The 20,520-nt window shown below is 44.9% G+C and overlaps 1 protein-coding gene across 1 annotated transcript in view; it reads right to left on the reverse strand.

The window, feature by feature from the left end:
- The window catches only part of LOC8042068 (synaptotagmin-15), a 177,582-nt gene that overhangs the window by 54,835 nt on the left and 102,227 nt on the right, over positions 1-20,520 (reverse strand). The window contains exons 4-5 of the mRNA XM_040209224.3: positions 5,846-6,083; positions 2,568-2,661 (exon numbers count right to left, since the gene is read on the reverse strand). Of these exons, the coding sequence (XP_040065158.1) occupies positions 2,568-2,661; positions 5,846-6,083 (332 nt within the window). The remainder of the gene's footprint in view (positions 1-2,567; positions 2,662-5,845; positions 6,084-20,520) is intronic.

A 20,520-nucleotide genomic window follows, 5' to 3' on the forward strand; every position in this document is an offset into this window, starting at 1 on the left:
ATGACTACCTTCAATACTACAAATGCGAAGTGGTCCACAACTAATAAAGATTAATTTATCTATTTCATTTAATTCGCTAACTCATAGTGTCTCTGTTTGCCTCTTCTAATGTCCACCGACAACACGCAGCGAAGACGGCGTCCTCGCGCAGGTCACCCCATTCTTTTTTATCTGTATCAAATAAAAAACAATCCTTCTTTACATTATAAGACAGAGTGCGCGGAAAGAAATATATTTTAATAGTTAGACGGGGGAACAAAAAAAGAAAAAAACTGGCAAAAATCTCGAATTAGGACCAGGAATTGAATTAGCAACGCCCGTTTATTCTGGGGCACAAAGCTGTAATCAGTTAGGCCGTCCCGATCACTGATTGCAGCCGGGTCTCCTCTGATTAGATACGTTTCATCCCGTCGAATTCATCGGTCAGATGGAGAGCGCCGAAGAGCATGCCGGGTTAGCGTGAATCCGCGGTCCCTCTGCTCGTATTGTATACAAAGAACAGTCTACACAATGTGTCTGAAGCGTGTTTCTTCCTTGTCTGACCGTCACAATGTATGACCGTAACACTGTCTGTCGACGTGTTAGAAGCATAAACAAAGCAAACGTGTTTTGAACCTTCTCGAGGCGTGTCCGAAGATGATTTTGTTGTAATGTTTGCACAGAAACTTCGTGTTTTTTCGTACGAAGTACGAGCAATTCGAATGCGATTTAGTGGAACACATATCTAGCGCCTCCTTCGTGCCATCAAATGTTTTAGTTAGGCGCCACGCGGTTGAATATTTTCTCCAGATTGCCTGTGGATCGAATATCTTTAGTTTCGTCAAATTTCACACACCCGATGTATACGTATCACTGGTAGCGTTTTCCCATATTCATAAGCGTGACGGGGTAGTGTAATGTCGACACACCTGTTACCGGTATCCGGGGTAACAACCAGGTTTTATTCCCGTGCCGGGCATATACCGTCTTGTTGTTTTTTTTGGTTTATATATATATATAGTTTAATTTAGTTCAATTAGTACAGTTGACACGGCTACATATCTGGATTGTTAACTCTCAGCGAACTCCGATCAACGCTTTTCTACAAAAAAGCACAGATCGCAAAGGAACTTGCGTGGATGCAGTCATGGGGCGGTTTTATAGGTCAGGCCCGAAGAAAAAAAAAAAGAAAAAAAAAAGGTGGTGGTCGGGGGTAGGAGGGGAGAGGGAGGGAAAGATTTGATAACTTGGACGAATCGTTACCTTGGTCTATAGTGTTGACCTACTAAATGCCATGGTACCAAAAATACCATTACATTTTTGTAACTTGGTGTATAAACTTGTTTTCATAAGAACTAAGCTCACCTTGGTGGCTGGGGGGGGGGGGGGGGGGAATCTGCCCTTGATGGCTGGCACCTGTTTGTGCGAGCTTCTATTGCCGCAGAGCCTATATATATCGTTTCGCATAGGTAAGCACTTACTTCGTTGCGCATAACTGACTTTTTTCTTTTTTTTTTTAAGAATAACCTTACGGTTTTAGGTATTCATTGATCCTTAACAAAAGTCGATAAACCTGTAAGTTTTTGAAATACATAGAGCGCGTAAAGAAGCGTGAAGGTGCGCAAAGCTTACCGCTTGTGCTGCAGGCACAAGGCTGGCGGAGCGAAAACAAGGTTAATAACAGACGGGGAAAAAAAGCACAAATGCGTCGATGTTGAACGCATTTTGAAAGTCCAGAAGGACGCAGCACGGGTTACGAGTTCCAACCCCTTCTGTAATGTGATGTGTTCGGCTAGTTGGTTTAAGGTGCACATTTTGGGGAAAAAACAGCGGCAAAGAAACATGGACAAGAGTAAAGGAACAAACACGACAGGACGGCGCTGACCTCTATAATGCTTCTATAACGCACTGATAAATTTTTTTCTAAAAATGTCCAGCAACCTAATTTTTGTAATTAAATAGTCCATCGCCATTATGAATAAGGTAATTATTCAAACACTAGCAAGACCTAATTCCTTTAAACGCTATGCACCTAAATATATAGGCCCCATAAGAATGACCAACCCGGTATCGATTTTTTTTCCCTATGAGATACGTAGCTTTTTTTTTCTTTTTTCAATGGCAGCATTTTTTAGTACTTTGTTCGAAAGAGAGAGAAAGATAAAATAAAAAAGTAGAGAGAAAAAAGAAAACGAGGAAGATAGATGTGCACATAAGAAAATTCAAGACAAAAAAAAAAAAGAAATGAAACTATTAAGAGGTAAATAGAAAAACAGAAAATATTAAAATAGTAAAAGAGCTAAGATTAGACAGAGGGAGAGAAAGATTGAAAGAGAGAAACATAGGGAGTTAAAATTATGTAGGAATAATCAACACAACCATAAAACAACACACGCCGGTAAGGTGGTGGCTCTGACAGTTCCCCTAGTTCTAGTCACTATTTGTGTCTACAAGTTACCACTCGAGATGAACGTGCCAGAGCCGTTTCAAGGCGGCGACAAACTCAGCTCTCTCTGACAGCTTGCCGAGTGACTTCGGATGAGAAGTTGATTTGTGTGCGCGTGGCAGGTAGGAAACCGTTGACGCACCTGAAAGATGTAGCTCTCGTCGAAGACCGGGTTGCACGTCTTCTTCTTGAACTTGGTTTGCTGGTAGCGTCGCTCATCCGGCAGCAATTGAATCCTGACGGTGAATAAGAAAAGCAATCGGGATTTCAACGCAAACTCGTGTTTCTACCTTTGACTCAAAAAAAATATACAAACACCAAATTTTTTTTCTCAATCTGATGTGAAGAAAAGGAAAGGGGTGTGCTTCCCCGCAAAATTACTATTTGAAAGGGAAAGCCAACTCAACAAAGACGCGTAATAAAAAGGGTTTTCTTTTTTTTTTTTCTTTTTTTTTTTCTAAGCCTTTTTATTTTTCCGCCCTGACGAGGACGTGCTCGAATCACTGCGCACTTACACGGACAATTCGCAACACCATCGGCCGACAAAGACCCTCTGGATGACCCCGAAACCAAGCCTTTCAAATATCTGCCGAAATTACCAACATCAACGGGTCTTCGTCTTCCTCGTCTTTTAACATCGAGAGAAGCTGCTGCTGCGACGACATAAACCTCCGGGCCAAAGACAGGGGCTATTGGACGTCATGTTCATCGAAGCCAACAGCCATTACAAATCACACCAGAATCCCGCCGGTGACGCAGTATCGTCACTTCATCTCGGCTTTATTCTTTCTCCGCCCGCGGACTCGCGCGGCGGAGACACAAGGGGACTGACCAACGCTACCATCATCTAATTGTGTCTCATGAAACATCGTCACCATGTAGCCGAAAACCGGTCTCTAGCCTGTCCGTCCCCCAGCCCTTAACAGACTACAAGATAATCGAACGATAGGCGCGGTCTTCAGCCTGTTTTCTGTCTACCATCAAAATCTACTCTTCCATGAATTGACACGTTCTGACTGTTACGGTCATAGACAGAAGACTGGGTATCAACGAAGTATCTTATCACGGCGAATGACAAATTTAGCTTTTTACAGCAACCGTTTCCTTTCTCTTGAAGTTTTAGACGTGGAACCTCTCCATCGCGCCAGGACAAGCGTATTCACTGCGCTGGGCGTCATGGGCCGCTAAAGCTTGTTTATGTCAGATTAAATGTTTGTTGTTGGTTTTTTAACCGAAAACCGACCGCATAATTCGAACAGATAATAACTGGGACGCATTTCTTTTTAGCGTTGCATATACGCACTTTAAAGGGATACTTCAACGATATTTGAAATATATCCGTCGTGTTACAAAAAAAAAGTGGAATATGATCCACAATATCCGTAAATGACAACGCGTTTGTATGTTGAGCCTGGTGGCTGTATTTTTCGTCATAAACGACCCACTCTGGCAAGCGCTCGAAGAGCAGCAAGTGGAGAGTACGTGACATCCCCCGCAATTGTGACGTAATTCGTCTCGGGACGAACTTTGTCAGCTGCGGCAGGCTGACGTCGAAAGGATGTCGTAGTCGTTCCAGCCACCGAAGCGGTTGCTTTCGCACGAATTTTGATTGACGGGTTAATCCTCTATAATCTTGTAGAGGGACAATAGCGACTTCTGGGACACACAAAAAAGATTCTCGGGAAGAGGGGAGTTCTTCCTTCTCCTCTTCTTTCGTGGTGACCGGAGGCGAGACAGTTATTGTCACTACCTGTCAAGGTTCCTGGATGGGCATTGCAAACGAGGCGTTAGTGACATCCACCAGGGTCTTTTTGCTAATCGTTTAAATCGTTTTAAAATTCGTTTTGTTTCATTTTTAGCAGGATATCGGTGTGTCCGATGTGATACTGCTCTTTTGAATACATGTAGACTAAAAAATAAGCCCGGAAATTTCGTTGCAGTATCCCTTTAAACCGACCGCATAAATCTGTTTTTTAACTTATCGCGCTGGGATTTACTACAGAGGTGATCGAAGTTGGGGAATTTATAAATTAAGAGTAGGAATAGATTAAACTTCTAAAATAAAAAAAGGTGGTTTTGTTTTTGGAAAACTTATCGCTATGCCTTTTTTTTTTCTTAAAATCATTAAAAAATCATTTTGGGCTATTATGGCGTTTACTGTGACTGAAAAGTTTGTGACATGGAAAGGAAATATAATTGGCTTCCCTACTCTTCACTTTATTTCGCTCAAATAAGCGCCACAGTAACACAAAGTATGTTTTTATATACATGCAAAATATATAAAAATATAGTTTTTGCTTTTTCATGATTTACTCGGATGAGTCAATTTTTCCACAATATTAGAGAAATCTTCCACCACCTTCAGGCACCACTGTAGTAAATCCGAGTGCGATAAGTTAAGAAACCGATTTATGCGATCAGTTTAAAATGCGTCCAATCCATTTCGCTCACGCTGTAGTTGGTGGCAGCCTAATGCCCGTGTCCCACTAGAGCGACAGACAGAAACAAAATACAGCGACAAGCCTCAAAGCCATGCAGCAAGCTCGCGATAGTACCTTTGGCAGGCGTTTAGCTGTTCGGTGCTCGGGAAGTAAGCACGAGCGAGTGCAAGTCTGCCAAGAATACCTTCGCGCGCATGATGCTCGTGTTTGAGCATAGCCTCCTTTATTCTACAAAGCCCCTCAAATCGCGAAAATCTCTTGTTTGAGGCTCGTCGCTTTTGTGGGTTTCTGTCTGTCGCCCTAGTGGGACATGGGCATGAGAGAGCAGAACGCGGCCAGTCTCGCGCACCTTAATACTGCTCCGCAGTCTGAGCAACTGCGAACTTAGCCCATCAGAACGCCGTTGAACGGACCACCAAGCAAAAAGCGCGAACATACGAAACCACGCCACGTCTCAGGGCCCTATGCTACACGGCGGGACCAAGCGGGGCAGAGAGTTCGGGACATGGCCGCCGCCTATGATGGGTCAGGGGTGCGGCGATGACCAATCGCACTCGCCGGCGTTGGCCTACAGTAGGTGACGTAGGACATGACGCACTAGGTCTAAAGATATTTTTAGCTTGTTCATTCGCCAAACTCCGCTAAAGATTGTGGCGGTTGGCTCTGCCAAATGTGTTGCGGAAAAGAAGACATTCCGTATTTCATAAGTCGCGGTTAAGCTACTGATACACCATACAAAAGGCAGTTTGGAGACGCCACCTGAGGCGTACTTCTTTCATGTATTACGGTCACAATGGTCATACAGAAAACTGTCTGTAAACATGTTTGAGGCATGCATGTGTATAAAACAAACATGCTTAGAACATGCATGAGGTGTATGCGCAGACAGTTCAGCCATCGTGTTTGCAGCGAACAGTGTGGCTTTAAGAGCGTCTATGCTGCCCCATCGAGTTTCCCACGAGCTGCAGCAGCCACCCACCTGACGAAAGGGTCGCAGCAGTTGACCGATCCGCACACCCTCGAGGGCAGGTTCCTCGCCTTCAGCACTCGGAGCTCGAGGCTCTCCCTGGCGTCCTCGTAGTGGAGCGCGAACCACAGGCGGCCCCGGTGGCTCTCCGGGAACGAGCGCTCTTCGCCGTCGTCGGGGCCCCCGAAGGCGCCGTCGCCCGACGACACCCGGTACAGCTCGGGGTTCAGACCGCCCAGCAGAGACGTCGCTGTAGGAAAAAAAAAAGTGTATTCATATTTAGTGTTTTTTTTATTTTTTATCCCTCCATAGCTCTGCCATAATCACTCGATGAATTCGCTTTACAGTGTTTGTTCTTCATATATACGATATATAATTTCCTATGATATTCGGGGTACGAAAGAACGAAACCAAGTTTTCCATGCTTGCTCGAGAGTTGTTTATACACAATTAAAGCAATGAATTTTAAACTTTTGTGCTGTAACTGACAGCGTAAGCAACTCAGGGCATGGCGTGTACCAAGTGTTTTTTTTTTTTGTCGCTGCGCAACCATTGAGCTTGCTGCGTGAGCCGATGACGGTGCCAAACAACGAATCACGTAGCAAGACGCATAATTAACCACGTCCTACGTTTCATAAACTGTCATTTGTTATAGAAACTTGTCTAAACTACATTCTAGCAAACAATAAGAACGTTCACTTTATTCGGGCGCACTCTAAAGTCTGTGCGTCTACTTTCACGCACAACACCTTGGAGAGCCAATCACCGCAACTTACGGAGGCAGCTCAGCGAATGACAATGCGGAAACATAAGTTTAGACCAAAAAACGCAGTCTGAGTTGTGACATTAGGCAATGCAAAACGTCACGCTTGCATTGCTTAATGTCACAACTCAGACTGCGTTTTTTGGTCTACACATATGTTTCGGCATCGTCATTCGCTGAGCTGCTTCCGTAAGTTGCGGCGATTGGCTCTCCGAGTGTTGTCCGGGAAACTAGACGCACAGACGTTTTTAGAGTGCATTCTAAAAACGCGCCTACTGATTATGCGATAGCATTATCAGTAGGCGCGCATTTCTCGGACGCGCGGTGCCAGAGCGTGGTGTCTTGCTACGTCACTCTGTAACAACTGCGAAGACACATATTGTTCTCTTTGAACTGTGTGCCTTTAAACACTGAACTTGGGGGTGCCGTTTGTGCTTCACCTTTAGGTTGCATAGTATAGAAATTAACGGGTACAGTTTTGTTTTGTGTCAACATTTTTGGAAAAAGACGCTTCTGTACTGCGGAAATCAGTTTTCCTCGAAATAGCGTTTAGTAAATTATCTGCTGAGCACGAGAACGGTTTCCAGTGCTGTTCGATTGTAAATCCGTATTTGGCAGCTTTGATCACGCAGTTGTGATTCCACGCTGTGTCATGTTGAAACTGGCAGGAGTGAGAAATCGGTCGCCGAACCATTCAAAATGTACTTCGAATTTTTAGAGCGCAGCTCTTAGGCGTCCGTTTCCGGGTTGAGCGGCGTCGGCGTAATTGCGCGCGTTGCATTTGGGACGTTTTCCCGCTAAACTGAGCGGAGAAATTTTCCCGCTACATTTTGCAGGGAAGCTGACGTCCCGTCACCTCAACACCAACTCAGTTTCCCCGCTAAATTTAGCGGGGAAAATGACGTCAGGACTTCGTGTCACGTGACACATGAACAAATTCAACGGCAGGAGGAGAGGAGGATTAAAGGAGGAGGAGGAGGGAAGGAGGAGAGCAGGGGAGGGTACGTAGGAAGAAAAGGGGCATACCCTCGTCTACGTACCCTCCTCTCCTCCTCCTCAAGAGCTGCGCTCTAATTCAGCATTATAGAGAACTGTAAACGCCTTTCATTTTCTATACTCATAATATGGGACAAAAAATCATTTGTCAATACAAATATTGTGGACATTCGAAGATGACAAAACCTTTTATCTAATTTTTTCGCAAATATATATTTTGTTTATTGTGGAATTATACTTTCAATTTTCATACATTTCTTACGTATAAAGAGGGCATTCAAGACACTGCGTTGTTCGGTCGTCCATTGTAGCGCGTCAGCCACTGACGCAAGTGCCGTACATATTGCGCAGAACCGTTGAGCCAACACATTTACATAATTGAACGTGATTGAAATCTATAAACCGGGCTCTCCAAGGCGTCGGACAAAGCAGGCATTCCACGTGTAAGTTGATGATGAAAGCGAGAGCTTCTCACTTATGCTGAAAGGCGATTATTTGATTTCCCGAAACTCGGAACGCGTAAATACGCTTTTGGAAAGCAGACGAACTCATTATGCGATCGTAGGACGCTAGGACAATAGATCCGGACCTCGATTCCGAGCTCTTGTTATCTTAGTAGTGGGGCCGTAGAAAGTTTTGCCGTTTGCCAAGTTATACTGAAATAACATCGGGATGATTAGATAGCGGACCATTTCGAAGAAAGTGTATTGCGGATAGAGCTGTATATGGCCACTACCAACTTAAGAATTATATTTACGTATATTTACGCTTGGGATTCACAACGTTCAGGGTTTCTTAAATTGTCGGCGTCCGTAGCTGTAACGCGTGTGTCTGATAGGTTCTATCATGTACGTCAACGCTGTATTTCCACGCTGCAATAGCTGAATGCCTCCATCGCTTTACCATCCATGCAAGAGTGGCGAGCCACTGAGCTGTGAACGCGCGAACGGCGTCTGATAAACCGTTTTTGATTAAAAAAAATATATATATCTGTGCTGTTTATTAAAAAAAAAAAAAAAAAAAAAAGAAATGTTTGCGGGTTTTTTTTTTGTTTTTTTTTCGCGGAGCGCGGAGATAGCGAATCACCGCTAACGGCAGAAAAAATCGCAGCGAATTACGGGACAGAGAAAACGTCTTTGTCCGAAAATGCTATACTCTCACATGGAATTTCTACGGAGAACCATGCTTTCTACCTCATTATTCGCTACGCTATATTTATTTATTTTTTATGCGGAACGCGATGATTGACTGAATGTGTGTTCTGCAGGAAACTAAGACTCAAGGGCCTCGTTAAAAAGAAGTGCGGCTGTTACTCGAGCAAATACGGTATCGTCACGAACGGAACAATAGAGAGTTTCAGGGAATCGTTTTGCACATACGACGTGGTAGGATGGGCCCTCCGGTACGAACTGCGCATGTGCGAGTCTTCTGCGGTCGCGCATGCGCAGTGCGTACCGCAGGGCCCATCGTACTGGCGGAAGTGCAAACACGGCTCCTTTAAGCTCCCTAATGATGAAAAAACGTAAAACCGAACACGAATTTTTTAACGAGGCGAAGTTGTGTCTCTAAGCTCAAAGAGAAAGGTTCCAGCATCTTGCATCATCGAAGGAAAGGCGAACTATCCTGCCGAACTAGGGTGACCACCCGTCCCGCGACACGCGGTACTGTCCCGAATTGAGGGCTCGTGTCCCGCGTCCCGCGAGAAATTCCAAAATGTTCAAAATGTCCCGCCTTTCAGGTTTTCGTGAAATTCGCTCTGCAACTAACGGTACTGCCGAACAACGGGGCACGGGGAAGCGCGGAAGGCGCTGGTAATCGTGTGAATCGCAATGGTACGACATTTTTTATCCAAATATTGCGGGAAGCGACCGTCGTTCTTGCAGGAGAACCGACGCGTGTGCGCCGTTGTGCCTCTCCCCTTGGTGGCAAAATATTGTAAGAGAAAATTGCTCCCCAAAAGTTTAAATATAAATGATTGTAACTAGTTTCACATCGTTGTTTCAATGCGAAAGGTTTGCTGTGGAAATTTCTTTTTAGGCGAAGACCGCTACACAAGGCAAGAAGCCTGCCACTCACAACGGTCGAAAAAGAACACAATGTTAAAAAATGGAATCAGCGCGCAAATTACGAAGACACAAGGAAGAGAAATTGACAGGACAAGCGCTGGACTTCAACTGAACGTTTATTGAAAATTTTTTTCAATAAACGTTTTGTTGAAGTCCAGCGCTTGTCCTGTCAATTTCTCTTCCTTGTGTCTTCGTAGTTTGCGCGCTGATTCCATTTTGTAACGATGAACCAACTCGCCTGCATTGCCACTTTGATTCACAATGTTAAAGATGTGCGTATAATTATGTCGATAAAAGTAAGCGTTGAAAGTAAGCAATAACCCGAAAAAAATTTACTGTTCCTTAATTTCATTTGAAGCACCGAGTTCTGCTGTAGTTGACTTTTATGTCTGCAACTTCGACAGATTTAAAACAAAAAATATATCACTAGAAAATAAACCTTTTTTTTTAGCTTAATTGTTGCAATACAATTTGCGAGTGTATAAACAGCACAGGATAATAAATGTGTTAACAGAGCCTCGGTTCGTGATGTGCGTGCTCAGGGATGCGAAAAATACATGCAAATATGTATCGAACTACAAATACAAATTACTTCGTCAAAAATGTATTTAATTACAAATCTAATTACAATTCCAAAAAAAGTATTTAAATACAAGATACAAATACAACCAAATGTATTTGGTCTCCTCTAAATACTTTTCCAAATACATTCCTCAAAATTTGCGTCAGCGACTTCAGGGCACCTGCAACGGGTTTCTGGGTATCTCATTTTAATTTTGCATTGCACACTCGGAAGTTAGTGTGCGAGGCTCTAGTAACGTAATAGAAATATAATCACAAAAAAAATTTAATCAGCTTGGACGTAATAGGTGAAGAAAGTACAGAGCTTCAAGCAGCTTTTTTTTTGTCGATTACTTTTTGGTATAGACCAACAAAGAACCGAGACGACCAAGACGCGCAGCACTAGCTAGAGGATTTTTTATTGTTGCAACTCGCACCAGTTACAAAAATCTGGAACATTTAGAATGTCCCAGGCAAAAATATGGAGGGACATCAGGCTGGAAAGCATCACAAGTTGTCACAGGCACCTATTTAGCCAGTCTGCCTGTGAGACGTTCTCTGTGTCTGTTTGCTGCGATCTTTTTATTGTTCGCCGTGACTGAGCGTCTCCGCGTTCTTCAGAAAAGTGAACTAACATACTTTTTGTTTCAGTGTAGCATACAATGAAACAGCACACACCAAGACGTCTAAACAGCATAGCGAGAAACAAGGACACGTGAAAATTGCGTGCAATGAAGCAGTATAATGTCAAAAGCAGCACGTGTGTAGAATGTACTTAAAATTGAAAGGATAAAAAACACAAAAGACAAGGACGAGACGAGAACAACTTTTCGTCCTTTTTTAATTTTAAGTATCGTAAACATTTTAACACGCTCGACGTGATCAGTGTTGAATGTGAAGGAACAGACGTTCTCTGTGTCTGTTCCTTCTACTGAAAGTTCTTCCGATTTCTTCCACCGCAGTCTCAGGTGTAATACGACATGATTGCCTGTGAACGTCGATTTCGTCACTATTCTTGCCCTGGACTAGCACCGTAATCACAAAGTCACTAAACGCTTGTGCTTGATTGAGGAACACTCGGTGCAGAACGTAGTTTTCATCCTGCTCTGGAAAGTGACAATAAATTTGAGGGATGTATTTTCGCTCACAAAATTGTATTTAATTACAATTGTATTTGAAATACCCATGTTATAGTATTTAAATGCACACGTCAAATACATTACCCAAATAGTAATTAAATACAAATGCAAAATACACAAAGTATTTGAAATACGTATTTCAAATACTTGTATTTGAATTACGTATTTCAAATACTTGTATTTGAATTATGTATTTCAAATACTTGTATTTGAAATACTGCCTATCCCTGTGCGTGCTCGTAAATTTACTCTACCTGCTCGCCCCCCCCCCCCCCCCCCCCCCCCCCCCCTGCTCCGCGTGTCCCGCATTTCGCTGGCAGAAAGGTGGTCACCCTATGCCGAACCGGTGCCTCAACCGCTGCTTTTATGTATACACGCGGCACGTTCTGGAACGTTCGGAACACAAGACAAACACGATGTCAGCCGAGAGTGACCTTGAACTTTCAAGAATAGCCAATATTGATAGAACACTGGGCCAAGCTGGGGATCGAACCTCGTTCTTCCGCGTGGAGGCCTTTTGCGTTGCCAACTCCAACTCCGCCAGGTACACGTCAATATAGCACACACAGAAATAGTTTCTGGTGGTGCTCATAACGGGGCTTCTGACAACCTAGCAAAAAAAAAAAAAGTCGGATCGTAGAGGGCGAATATTGAAATGGTTTATAAGGCCTCTTAAAAAACAAAAACAACAAAATAATTGAGTTTGAGGCATTTTTTTTTCAGGCTGCGCACATTCAACAGCGATCACGTCGAGCGTGTTAAAATGTTTACGATACTTAAAATTAAAAAAGGACGAAAAGTTGTTCTCGTCTCGTCCTTGTCTTTTGTGTTTTTTATCCTTTCAATTTTAAGTGCATTCTACACACGTGCTGCTTTTGACATTATACTGCTTCATTGCACGCAATTTTCACGTGTCCTTGCTTCTCGCTATGCTGTTTAGACGTCTTGGTGTGTGCTGTTTCATTGTATGCTACACTGTAACAAAAAGTATGTTAGTTCACTTTTCTGAAGAACGCGGAGACGCTCAGTCACGGCGAACAATAAAAAGATCGCAGCAAGTGTTCAAGCTTGAAATACGATTAGGCCAGGAAGGGGGGGTAAACGTAAAGTTTTGTAATTTTATGCAACTAATACATCCGTCGGACACGTGCCTCGACTGACACGTCACCACAGGTTATTAAAAAAACACACTTAAAACTGCTGACGTGTAGGAATGCGAAAGCATTCCTACACGCAGCGCATTCCTACAAGCAGCGCGCCATGTCTTCCTATCGCACATGGCGTTGCGGCGGGGACATCACGCTCTCCCACTGCGCAGGCGCGGCGAACCTTGCCTGCTTCACGATGGCTTCCGTGACGAGGCATCTGCGTAGCTGTGCTTTTATTTGTGTTTCATTTACGAGGCGCGACCGCTTTGACCCCGAGCGGCCTCGCCGGCTTTCGTGACAGAACATCTGATATGACGCGTCTTAACCGATTTAGGTGCCGTTTTTCGCGGTTACAGACGGCGCTGGCTCCTCTCTATCGGACAGGTAATGCTTTCGCATTACAATCGAGGAATCAGCTCGTGACTCTCACTGATAATGTAACACGTGCAACGTGCTGGTTGGACAATAGGCCGATCTCACCCAGCGTTCGGCACAGGCACGACGCCGCCATAAATTTAGTCCAGCAGGAACATAGCCTCCTCTGTACTCACAAAGCCTGGCAGTTCGACGACGGAGTCATAGAGTGCCCGGTCGCAGCAGAGCATCAAAGAACCATTTCTCGGGGAACCTCGACGTCAGCGCACAGCTTTTGCAGCGGCGAGGACCCGAAACACACTTGTTCGCTCGGGAGAAGTGTGTTTCAGCGTCTCGCCGCAGCGGGGCGCCAGTCAAGTGGCTCTCCTCTCATCCGTTGTCGGCCACTCTCGTGGTTATCTGCCCGGCCTTCTCTCAGGAAGCATGCGGTAGCGCGCGAGACACCATAGCTTTTGCCATCACGTGCAGGAAAACTGAAGTTCCCTCGATTCATCACGACAGCGGCAGTGTAACCAGACCAAACCAGAGTGGGGTTCTAAAGCCCGATTCACATGGTGCAATTCTGTTCGCAAACTAACAGCTGCGACATCTGGCACGTGCGCAACTTCCCTCAAGTTTCTTTAGTGACACGAGCGACGTCGCAATTGCGAAATCGCATGTAAAATCACACTATGTGAATCAGGCTTTAGTTGAACACTGGGCAAGAAAGCCAGCATCATTGCCCGCCGCCAAAATTATCCAGCGCCGCGCTGCGATTGTCCAGTGGCCAAGGTAAAGTGCGGCGTTGGACAATCCCTATAATTGGCGACCTCGCCGACCTTCTTGCGAGGTGTCCAGGTTAGAGCCCCGGGCTGGTGAAATCGGTCTATTCTTTAGCTGAATTTAACTCAAGGCCCCTGAAATCCTCAAATGGCGGGAATATCAAACGACTGGAAGCAAAAACGACACCTGCCATCTTTTCGGATAAGAGGGGAGTAGCTTGTGCTTACGAAGAGGCCCTAGGACGGTCCAGGGGTTGAACAACGACGTCGCCGAGGCGCTTGCACTTCCCGTCTAACAAGATTAGAAGACCCGGTTGGACTGCTGCCCCGTGCGCGGCGCAGGAGCCATAAAGACGCGTGTTCACGTTCACGAAGGCTAACAGCTTCCCTCGGTGAAATATGGCTGCACTCAGGGTCCTCTAAAGCCGCGACCATTAGGAGCTCCAACGACCGGTCGACGGGTGTCGTCCCGGCGCTGCCGTGGAGCACGCGACGCGGATCGGGAATTAGCCGACTGCGATGCAGCGCGTGTGTTCTGACGAAGTGCCTAAGTGGACCGTTATACCTGTAAGTTTAATAAGCGAGACGCGGAACTTCAGTGGAAATGCGTCGTTCATAGACCGTTGGCGCTGAGTCCCTGAGAGCTTATGATTGCTAATGCCGCGAACGGGAGACGCCTTCAATTAACTTTTTTTTTTTTTTTTAAAGCAGAGTCTTGGGCATGCGCATGGCCCTTCTTACGCAGCGGCTAGTGCTCGAACTACGATTTTCGTCCTGAAAGGGAGTTACGCTACATCTCCTGCGTCCTCCGCGGGGGAGGCTGGAGAGGTAGCGCGACTACCTCCTTCCGGACGTCAAACCTTGGGCGAGCTCCCCACCGCTTGGTGTCGTTGTTACGTAAAAAATTGTGTATTGCCTACGATATGTATTCAAAGTAACCTGCCTATCGTTCGGTAGCGAGGACTGCACATCTGGTTTCCCCACAGAGCACCCGGGTATTGGTTACAATCTTCCGGGACGTGTATGTTGGATGACGAGATCGATAAGTTTTTGACATCAAAAATGCTATCCTGCGCCCGTATTCTTGGCTTGTAGAATGTCAACTTTGCTCACTTCCTGAAATTTTTGGATTACGGGTGATTTCACATAAAAAACAATAATAAAAGGCAATACTTCATTTGCTTCGCGAAAATCGGGATGTATTTCGTGAAATCTTACTTTAAACATGACCAGAAACCGAAAGCAAACCTTAGGCTCCGCCGGTCAACATTGGCCTCGGGCCGGCAGAAACATGCCTACCACGTGGTACGAGTGGTAACGCGACTCTCTACGCTACGGCGGGTGGGATCGGGGTGGGCGTGTGCAAGGAGCACGAGTCGTCTGCACCGCAGTTTTCACCCCGTTTTGGCGTCTACGATATCCGACGACGTCTGCACAACTACGGCATCAGTCTGTGCACGCAGTGGGAACGAAACTCCATATGACAATAGGGAGTTTTCGTAGACCACATTTCCCCCTCCGCTAAGCCCTCAGCAACGAAAAAGCCGCTACTGCGCCTGCGCGCCGAGGACCTTGGCCGTAGAGGTCAGGGTATCGTAGTGGGTTGCGGAGAGCGTTGTGGGACGGCGAAAACGATCTACGAAAGTTCTCTAGTAATAGGGAGTTTTGGTAGACCGTGTTTCTCCCTCCGCCAGCCCTCCGCTACGAAGAAACCGCTGCTGCGCCTGCCTGCCAATGGCCTTGGCTGTAGAGTTCCGGGTAGCGGAGGGGGATACAGGGTCTGCTCAAACTTCCTAATCACAGCCGGCCAGACGTCGACGGCGGTTGGGACACGGGAGACGTCCGGACGGCTCCCTAGGTTGAGGAGCGCTGTGCAGGCGCGCCAATCACGCGTACAGCGTTGAACCAACGTCGAGAGGAGATACTGTTGACGTCATCTGCTACTCGTGCCCGAAGAAATAAAAACGAGCAAAAGGTGAAAAGGCGGTAAGTGTGCAAGTGATCTTGTGATAGTTAATCATGATGTTTCAAACCCGAGACTGTGGTGAGAGAAAAAATAGGAAACGTTGAAGTCGAAGAAAGAAAGCACCGGATAAAACTTCTCAAATGCAGTTTAAGCGTTTCTTTTCTCTCGCTCCATATACTTATAGCCCAATAGACACCAATAACCCCTCTCCCGGAGATACACTTCGTTCACAACGCACCGACTGGGCTCTTAGATACAGATAAATCAGCCACCAAATGACCTCTTAGAGGTGTCCACACTACACAGCCATTCTCGATACAATCATCACTAACTTCCCTCCCAGACACATCCTTTGTTCAAAACAATGCGACTGAGCTTTGGAACACAATAAACATTAAGACCCTTCGTTCACTTTTCAGGAACAATACTACTTTTAAACCCATCCAATCCCCCCCTCCCCCCCCCCCCCCCCAAAAAAAAAAATAAAAAATTTTACCACAGTCTCGAGTTTCAAACACCATGATAAACAAAATTTAGCAATGTTGAGGACGTTAAGTTTAATGTTGGTGATTACGCCAACAACACTGTAGCCTTGACTGCGCTGTAGATTGCGCCCCAAGTCGCCCGCTCGAGTCTGCCGATTTCGGCATCTTGGCGCGTTCCAAAGTTTGTCGGACCTTTTAAGAAACATTTCTACAAAACTAGGTGGTAATATTTGACTTCTGGTCTTCCTATACTCCGTCTCACTAAATCGTGCAGTACAGCCGAAGCTACAGGGGAGAGAGCCTTTCTCGACCTGTTCAAGAGGAGCGAAAGGAGGAAGGGGGAATACCAGCCCTTCTCTCCCGTTCCTCCTTTCCCTCCTTTTCCTGTAGCTTTGGCTGTACTGCACGGTTTTAGTTGGACTTAGTGAGACAAGGTGAGACTAGGTGAGACTAGGTGAGACGAGGTAATACTGAAGAGGACTGCATTTTTTTTTTTTTTTTTTTTTCAAAAACAAAAACGAAGCGGAGTTTTCTTTAAAGCTACGATAATATGTTCGTACGAGAAAGCCTTTTCTGATTCATTCTCACGCAAATTAATTTGGACAAAAAACGAACAAATATTTCTGTAACTCGGTTGCCGTGACGCTCTCAGAGATGCATGCGTGTTATTTCCTTTCTTTTACAACATTCAAATTGCCAACATTCTTAATGCACTGAGAAAGCTCAGCAAGCGACTACTTAAAAAATCTTTTTTTTTTATTATATTTAAAAAAATGCCCGGTTAGCACCGAGTTTTAACGTTAACCTACATAATACAAAAAAAAACAAAAAAAAAACAATATTAGACGGAATCCTGAAGACGCGAGACTGCCTTCTGTGTTTTTTTGGAGGTCGAGCCACGTGAAGGAATGAACCGCTTGGAATTCGCAATCTATGTTATACTCCAAAACATTTATTGCTTCTAAAGAAACGGCACGAATCTTCATGCTGCCAACTTTGAAAAGCTTTTACTTTTTTTTTTAATTCTTAATCTTGTTTTTTGTCATTTAGCCGCAGCTTCGATTGTAGAATCTTTGTGATGATGATCAGATGGCATCGGAAAGTCGTCTCAAATTCTTAATATGCCGAACGAAAATATATGTCACGGGAGCTGCCATATAACTGCTCTTAATGCAGTTCTTTTTTTAAGTGCGTCTTGATGTGAGCGTACGAAATGATATTGCAGGCTTAATTTGTTTTGTTTTTTGTTTGTTTCCTTTCGTTTCTTTTTGCGGAGTTTTCGGTTTGACTCGGCGAATCGGAGCGCGCTGGTAAGTTACAGAGATAAAAGAAACGCGACATTTTGAGGTATATACTGTGCTGTGAAGTTATTTAACGACATTTAGGACGGAAGTAGGTCGCAAATTATATTAACTCTCCGAGTACATTAAGCAATCCGACATCTCTATCTGTACCTGCGCTCTGCGAATCGTCCGATATTAGCGCCGAGATGTTTCGGTGGCGCCCTCTTATGGTTTCCCTTCGTGACGTCACAACTGGGATTTGCCTCGCCGTGACGTCACCAGTTGTTATTCTGGCTACTTACCATAGGGTGCGATGACAAATTCGATGGTGTGTTTAAAAAGCACAAGAGAAGCTAGGAGCCATCGCAATCCGAAACTAACACCGTCAAAGTTGACAATCTGACAGTGCTCATATGCCCACGGTTTGGCCAATCGTGGAAAGCTGACCACAGCGACGCTTTTGGCCGCGCACGTTGCTAATAAGCTCAAAAAGAAAGAAAAGAACGTGCGCTTGTAAATGTTTTCGCAAAGCGCGCGGTGAACTATTTTCTGCGATCTACGGGCGGCGTTTTGTGAGCGACCACAACCAAAAACAGTTTTTGTAGTTGCTTATCTTAGATTGAAATCATCATAAAAAAAGATAAAAGCCGCAGGTTAAAACGTCACAATTTGACTCTAAAGTCCTATTTGATAAAATCCACGGTGGCACGCTCGTTCATCTCCTTGCGCAAATCGAGTGTCAGAATCCCAACAATTCCTGTTTTTGCTTATTTTTGTTTACTAGTTGCATTGATTGGTCCACCACCTGCTCTGCGTAAATGTAGCCAACGCGCAGGTTTTTTTTTCTTTTTTTTTTTTTAGGTTTTATTGGGCAGCCCTCGCTGATAAGCGCACCAGTTCACCGGCTCTCTTTGCCTTTATTATCTTCTTTTTTTAACCTGTTTGCGATGAAAATTTCTTTCTTCCTAGCAACGGCGTCAAAAACACGGTAAAGCTAAGATCACTTAAGCGCGTCCAACTCGCATGAAAATGGTAGAGGAGAGCGCACGTAAAAGCGAGGTCGTACGTGCTTGTTATTGTTTATTACCTTCAGTCTGGCACGGTGAAATCCACTCGCAAGCATACGCTTCCTCCCCCACCCTTTTTCCCTCTCTTTCTACGCCCTAACAAAAAGAAAACCCGTTTTCCGAGCGAGTAACGACACTTGCTTGTGTAGTGCCCCTCTACAACGTGTTATGAGCAACCGCAGCTGCAAGCAGTGATAGTGTTTGAATCTGTTTGGCCGCAAAGAGCACTTACAAAATAGAATAGAACACTGTTTCATCGTTGAAAAGAAGAGCTACCATTGCAGTGGTTCGTAAAAGCCTCTGTTGCAAAATACAAAAAAAAAAAAAAAAAAAAACAGGCGCATCAGAACTGCAAAAAAACAAAAGCGCTCCCTCAATATATATTTTTTTTTTATTTTTGAATTTTTTTTTGAGGGGGTGGGGGCGCTTATATTGATAAAAATAATAGGGGAATAACATTATATGCTTCTTTTTCCCGAACGTCAGAAAATTTGGGCGTAGCTCTTGAGTGCTCTTGTGTTGCCATTTACTCCCCGGGAATTTGGGGACGGTGGCTAGTTTGCAGTTCTTATGCAGCAACAGACTAGAGATGTGACTTCTATTCGTTTCGTCATTTTCGTAGCAAAAGTTTTCATTTTTCATTGTTTGTTATGGCCTTATGTGAAAAGAGCGGACCGATTTTATTTTCATACCCAAAACCCATTCCTACGTTGAAGCATGGTGCTGTTGTGACGTCACAAATAATAAATAATACATCATAATTCTGCACGTAAATGAGGAATCCGGCGAAATTCACAAGGCATTTTAGGAAGTCCTCATATGCACGTTTCAAACGCGTGTCAAGGGCCAGAGGTCCTTCGTGGATGCATGTCGAAACTCGGCCCTAAAATAAATCCTGTCCAACGCGTGATGCACACATCATCTTCACGTGCGCTGGATCTCGAGAAAGGCGCGAATGCACGAAGAATATCTAATGAATAAATTGAAAACAATCGCTCTAATTAAAATTTTTTTTTTTTTTTTTTTTTGGAGGGGGGGGGGGGGGGGGGGGTGAGGGTGAAGGAGGAACTTGACGTGGATCTCTGAGAAAACCGCGAGAAAACCTTGACCTGTTTCACTGTATCGAGAAACTAGGATGGCCAAAATTTTAGTGGCTCACGTGTCGTCAGCTAGTTATCCTCTACCATGAGCAACAGTTTGGACGGTGCGATGCTCCCCCTCATATACTTTTATAATATACACACAAAGCTGGTGAACGCTCCCGTCAGCACGCGCTTAGCGCGAGGTCACCGCTATGCTTGTAGCGCTCCGCTGCATGTGTGAACAAGTGTAAAAGTAGCAACGCTTGTCTTTATTCTCCTCTTTCCCGTAGTCCACACATCTCACTGACATCTTAAACGCGAATGGAGAACTGTGACATCAATTTCTTTGCGTGTGCTCGCGCACACCGGCGGCTGCTGGCTTGTGGAAATAACGTGCGCCACTTATTATGAACAGTGGAATAGTTGGTTCAGCATTCCTTTAAGGCCGGTTTACACAGCACCGTTTCCATACGTTACGTTACGAAAGCTTACTTTGGCTATCGAGAGACATTGAGACATAAGTCCTTCAAATTAGTCGTGGCAATCAGTTTAAGGAGTAGAGTAGCCGGCGACATTAAAGGCACGGATGTTGCGCTGACTTATTCGTAACGTAAGGAAACGCAAGGAAACGCTCCTGCGTGAATAGGCCTGTTAATGCTGGTTCACAAGGCCTCGTTTCTTTAAGTTATACGTTAAGTTACGAAAGCTTACGTCTGCTTACACCTCGAGTCACCGAGACATCTGTGCTTCGTGTTAAGCGTGGCTACCAGTTCAAGGAGTTGGCTTGGCATGCGACATTCGGGGACTTATGTGTCACGTAAGAAATCGTAAAAAATGGCGCTGCGAGAACTGGCCTTAAGTCAAAGCACGACCGACGCTACGAGCCGTTAGGACCAATAAAATTTGCGTCAATCGCGCAACGTCATGGTGTTCGTCATCTCTTTGCACGTGCATGATTTGAAGTAAAAAACAGCGCTATGGGACAAGGACAAAGA

The sequence above is a fragment of the Ixodes scapularis genome, unplaced genomic scaffold, assembly GCF_016920785.2.
Source record: "Ixodes scapularis isolate PalLabHiFi unplaced genomic scaffold, ASM1692078v2 PGA_scaffold3__209_contigs__length_174095766, whole genome shotgun sequence".
NCBI classification, from domain to species: Eukaryota; Metazoa; Arthropoda; class Arachnida; order Ixodida; family Ixodidae; genus Ixodes; species Ixodes scapularis.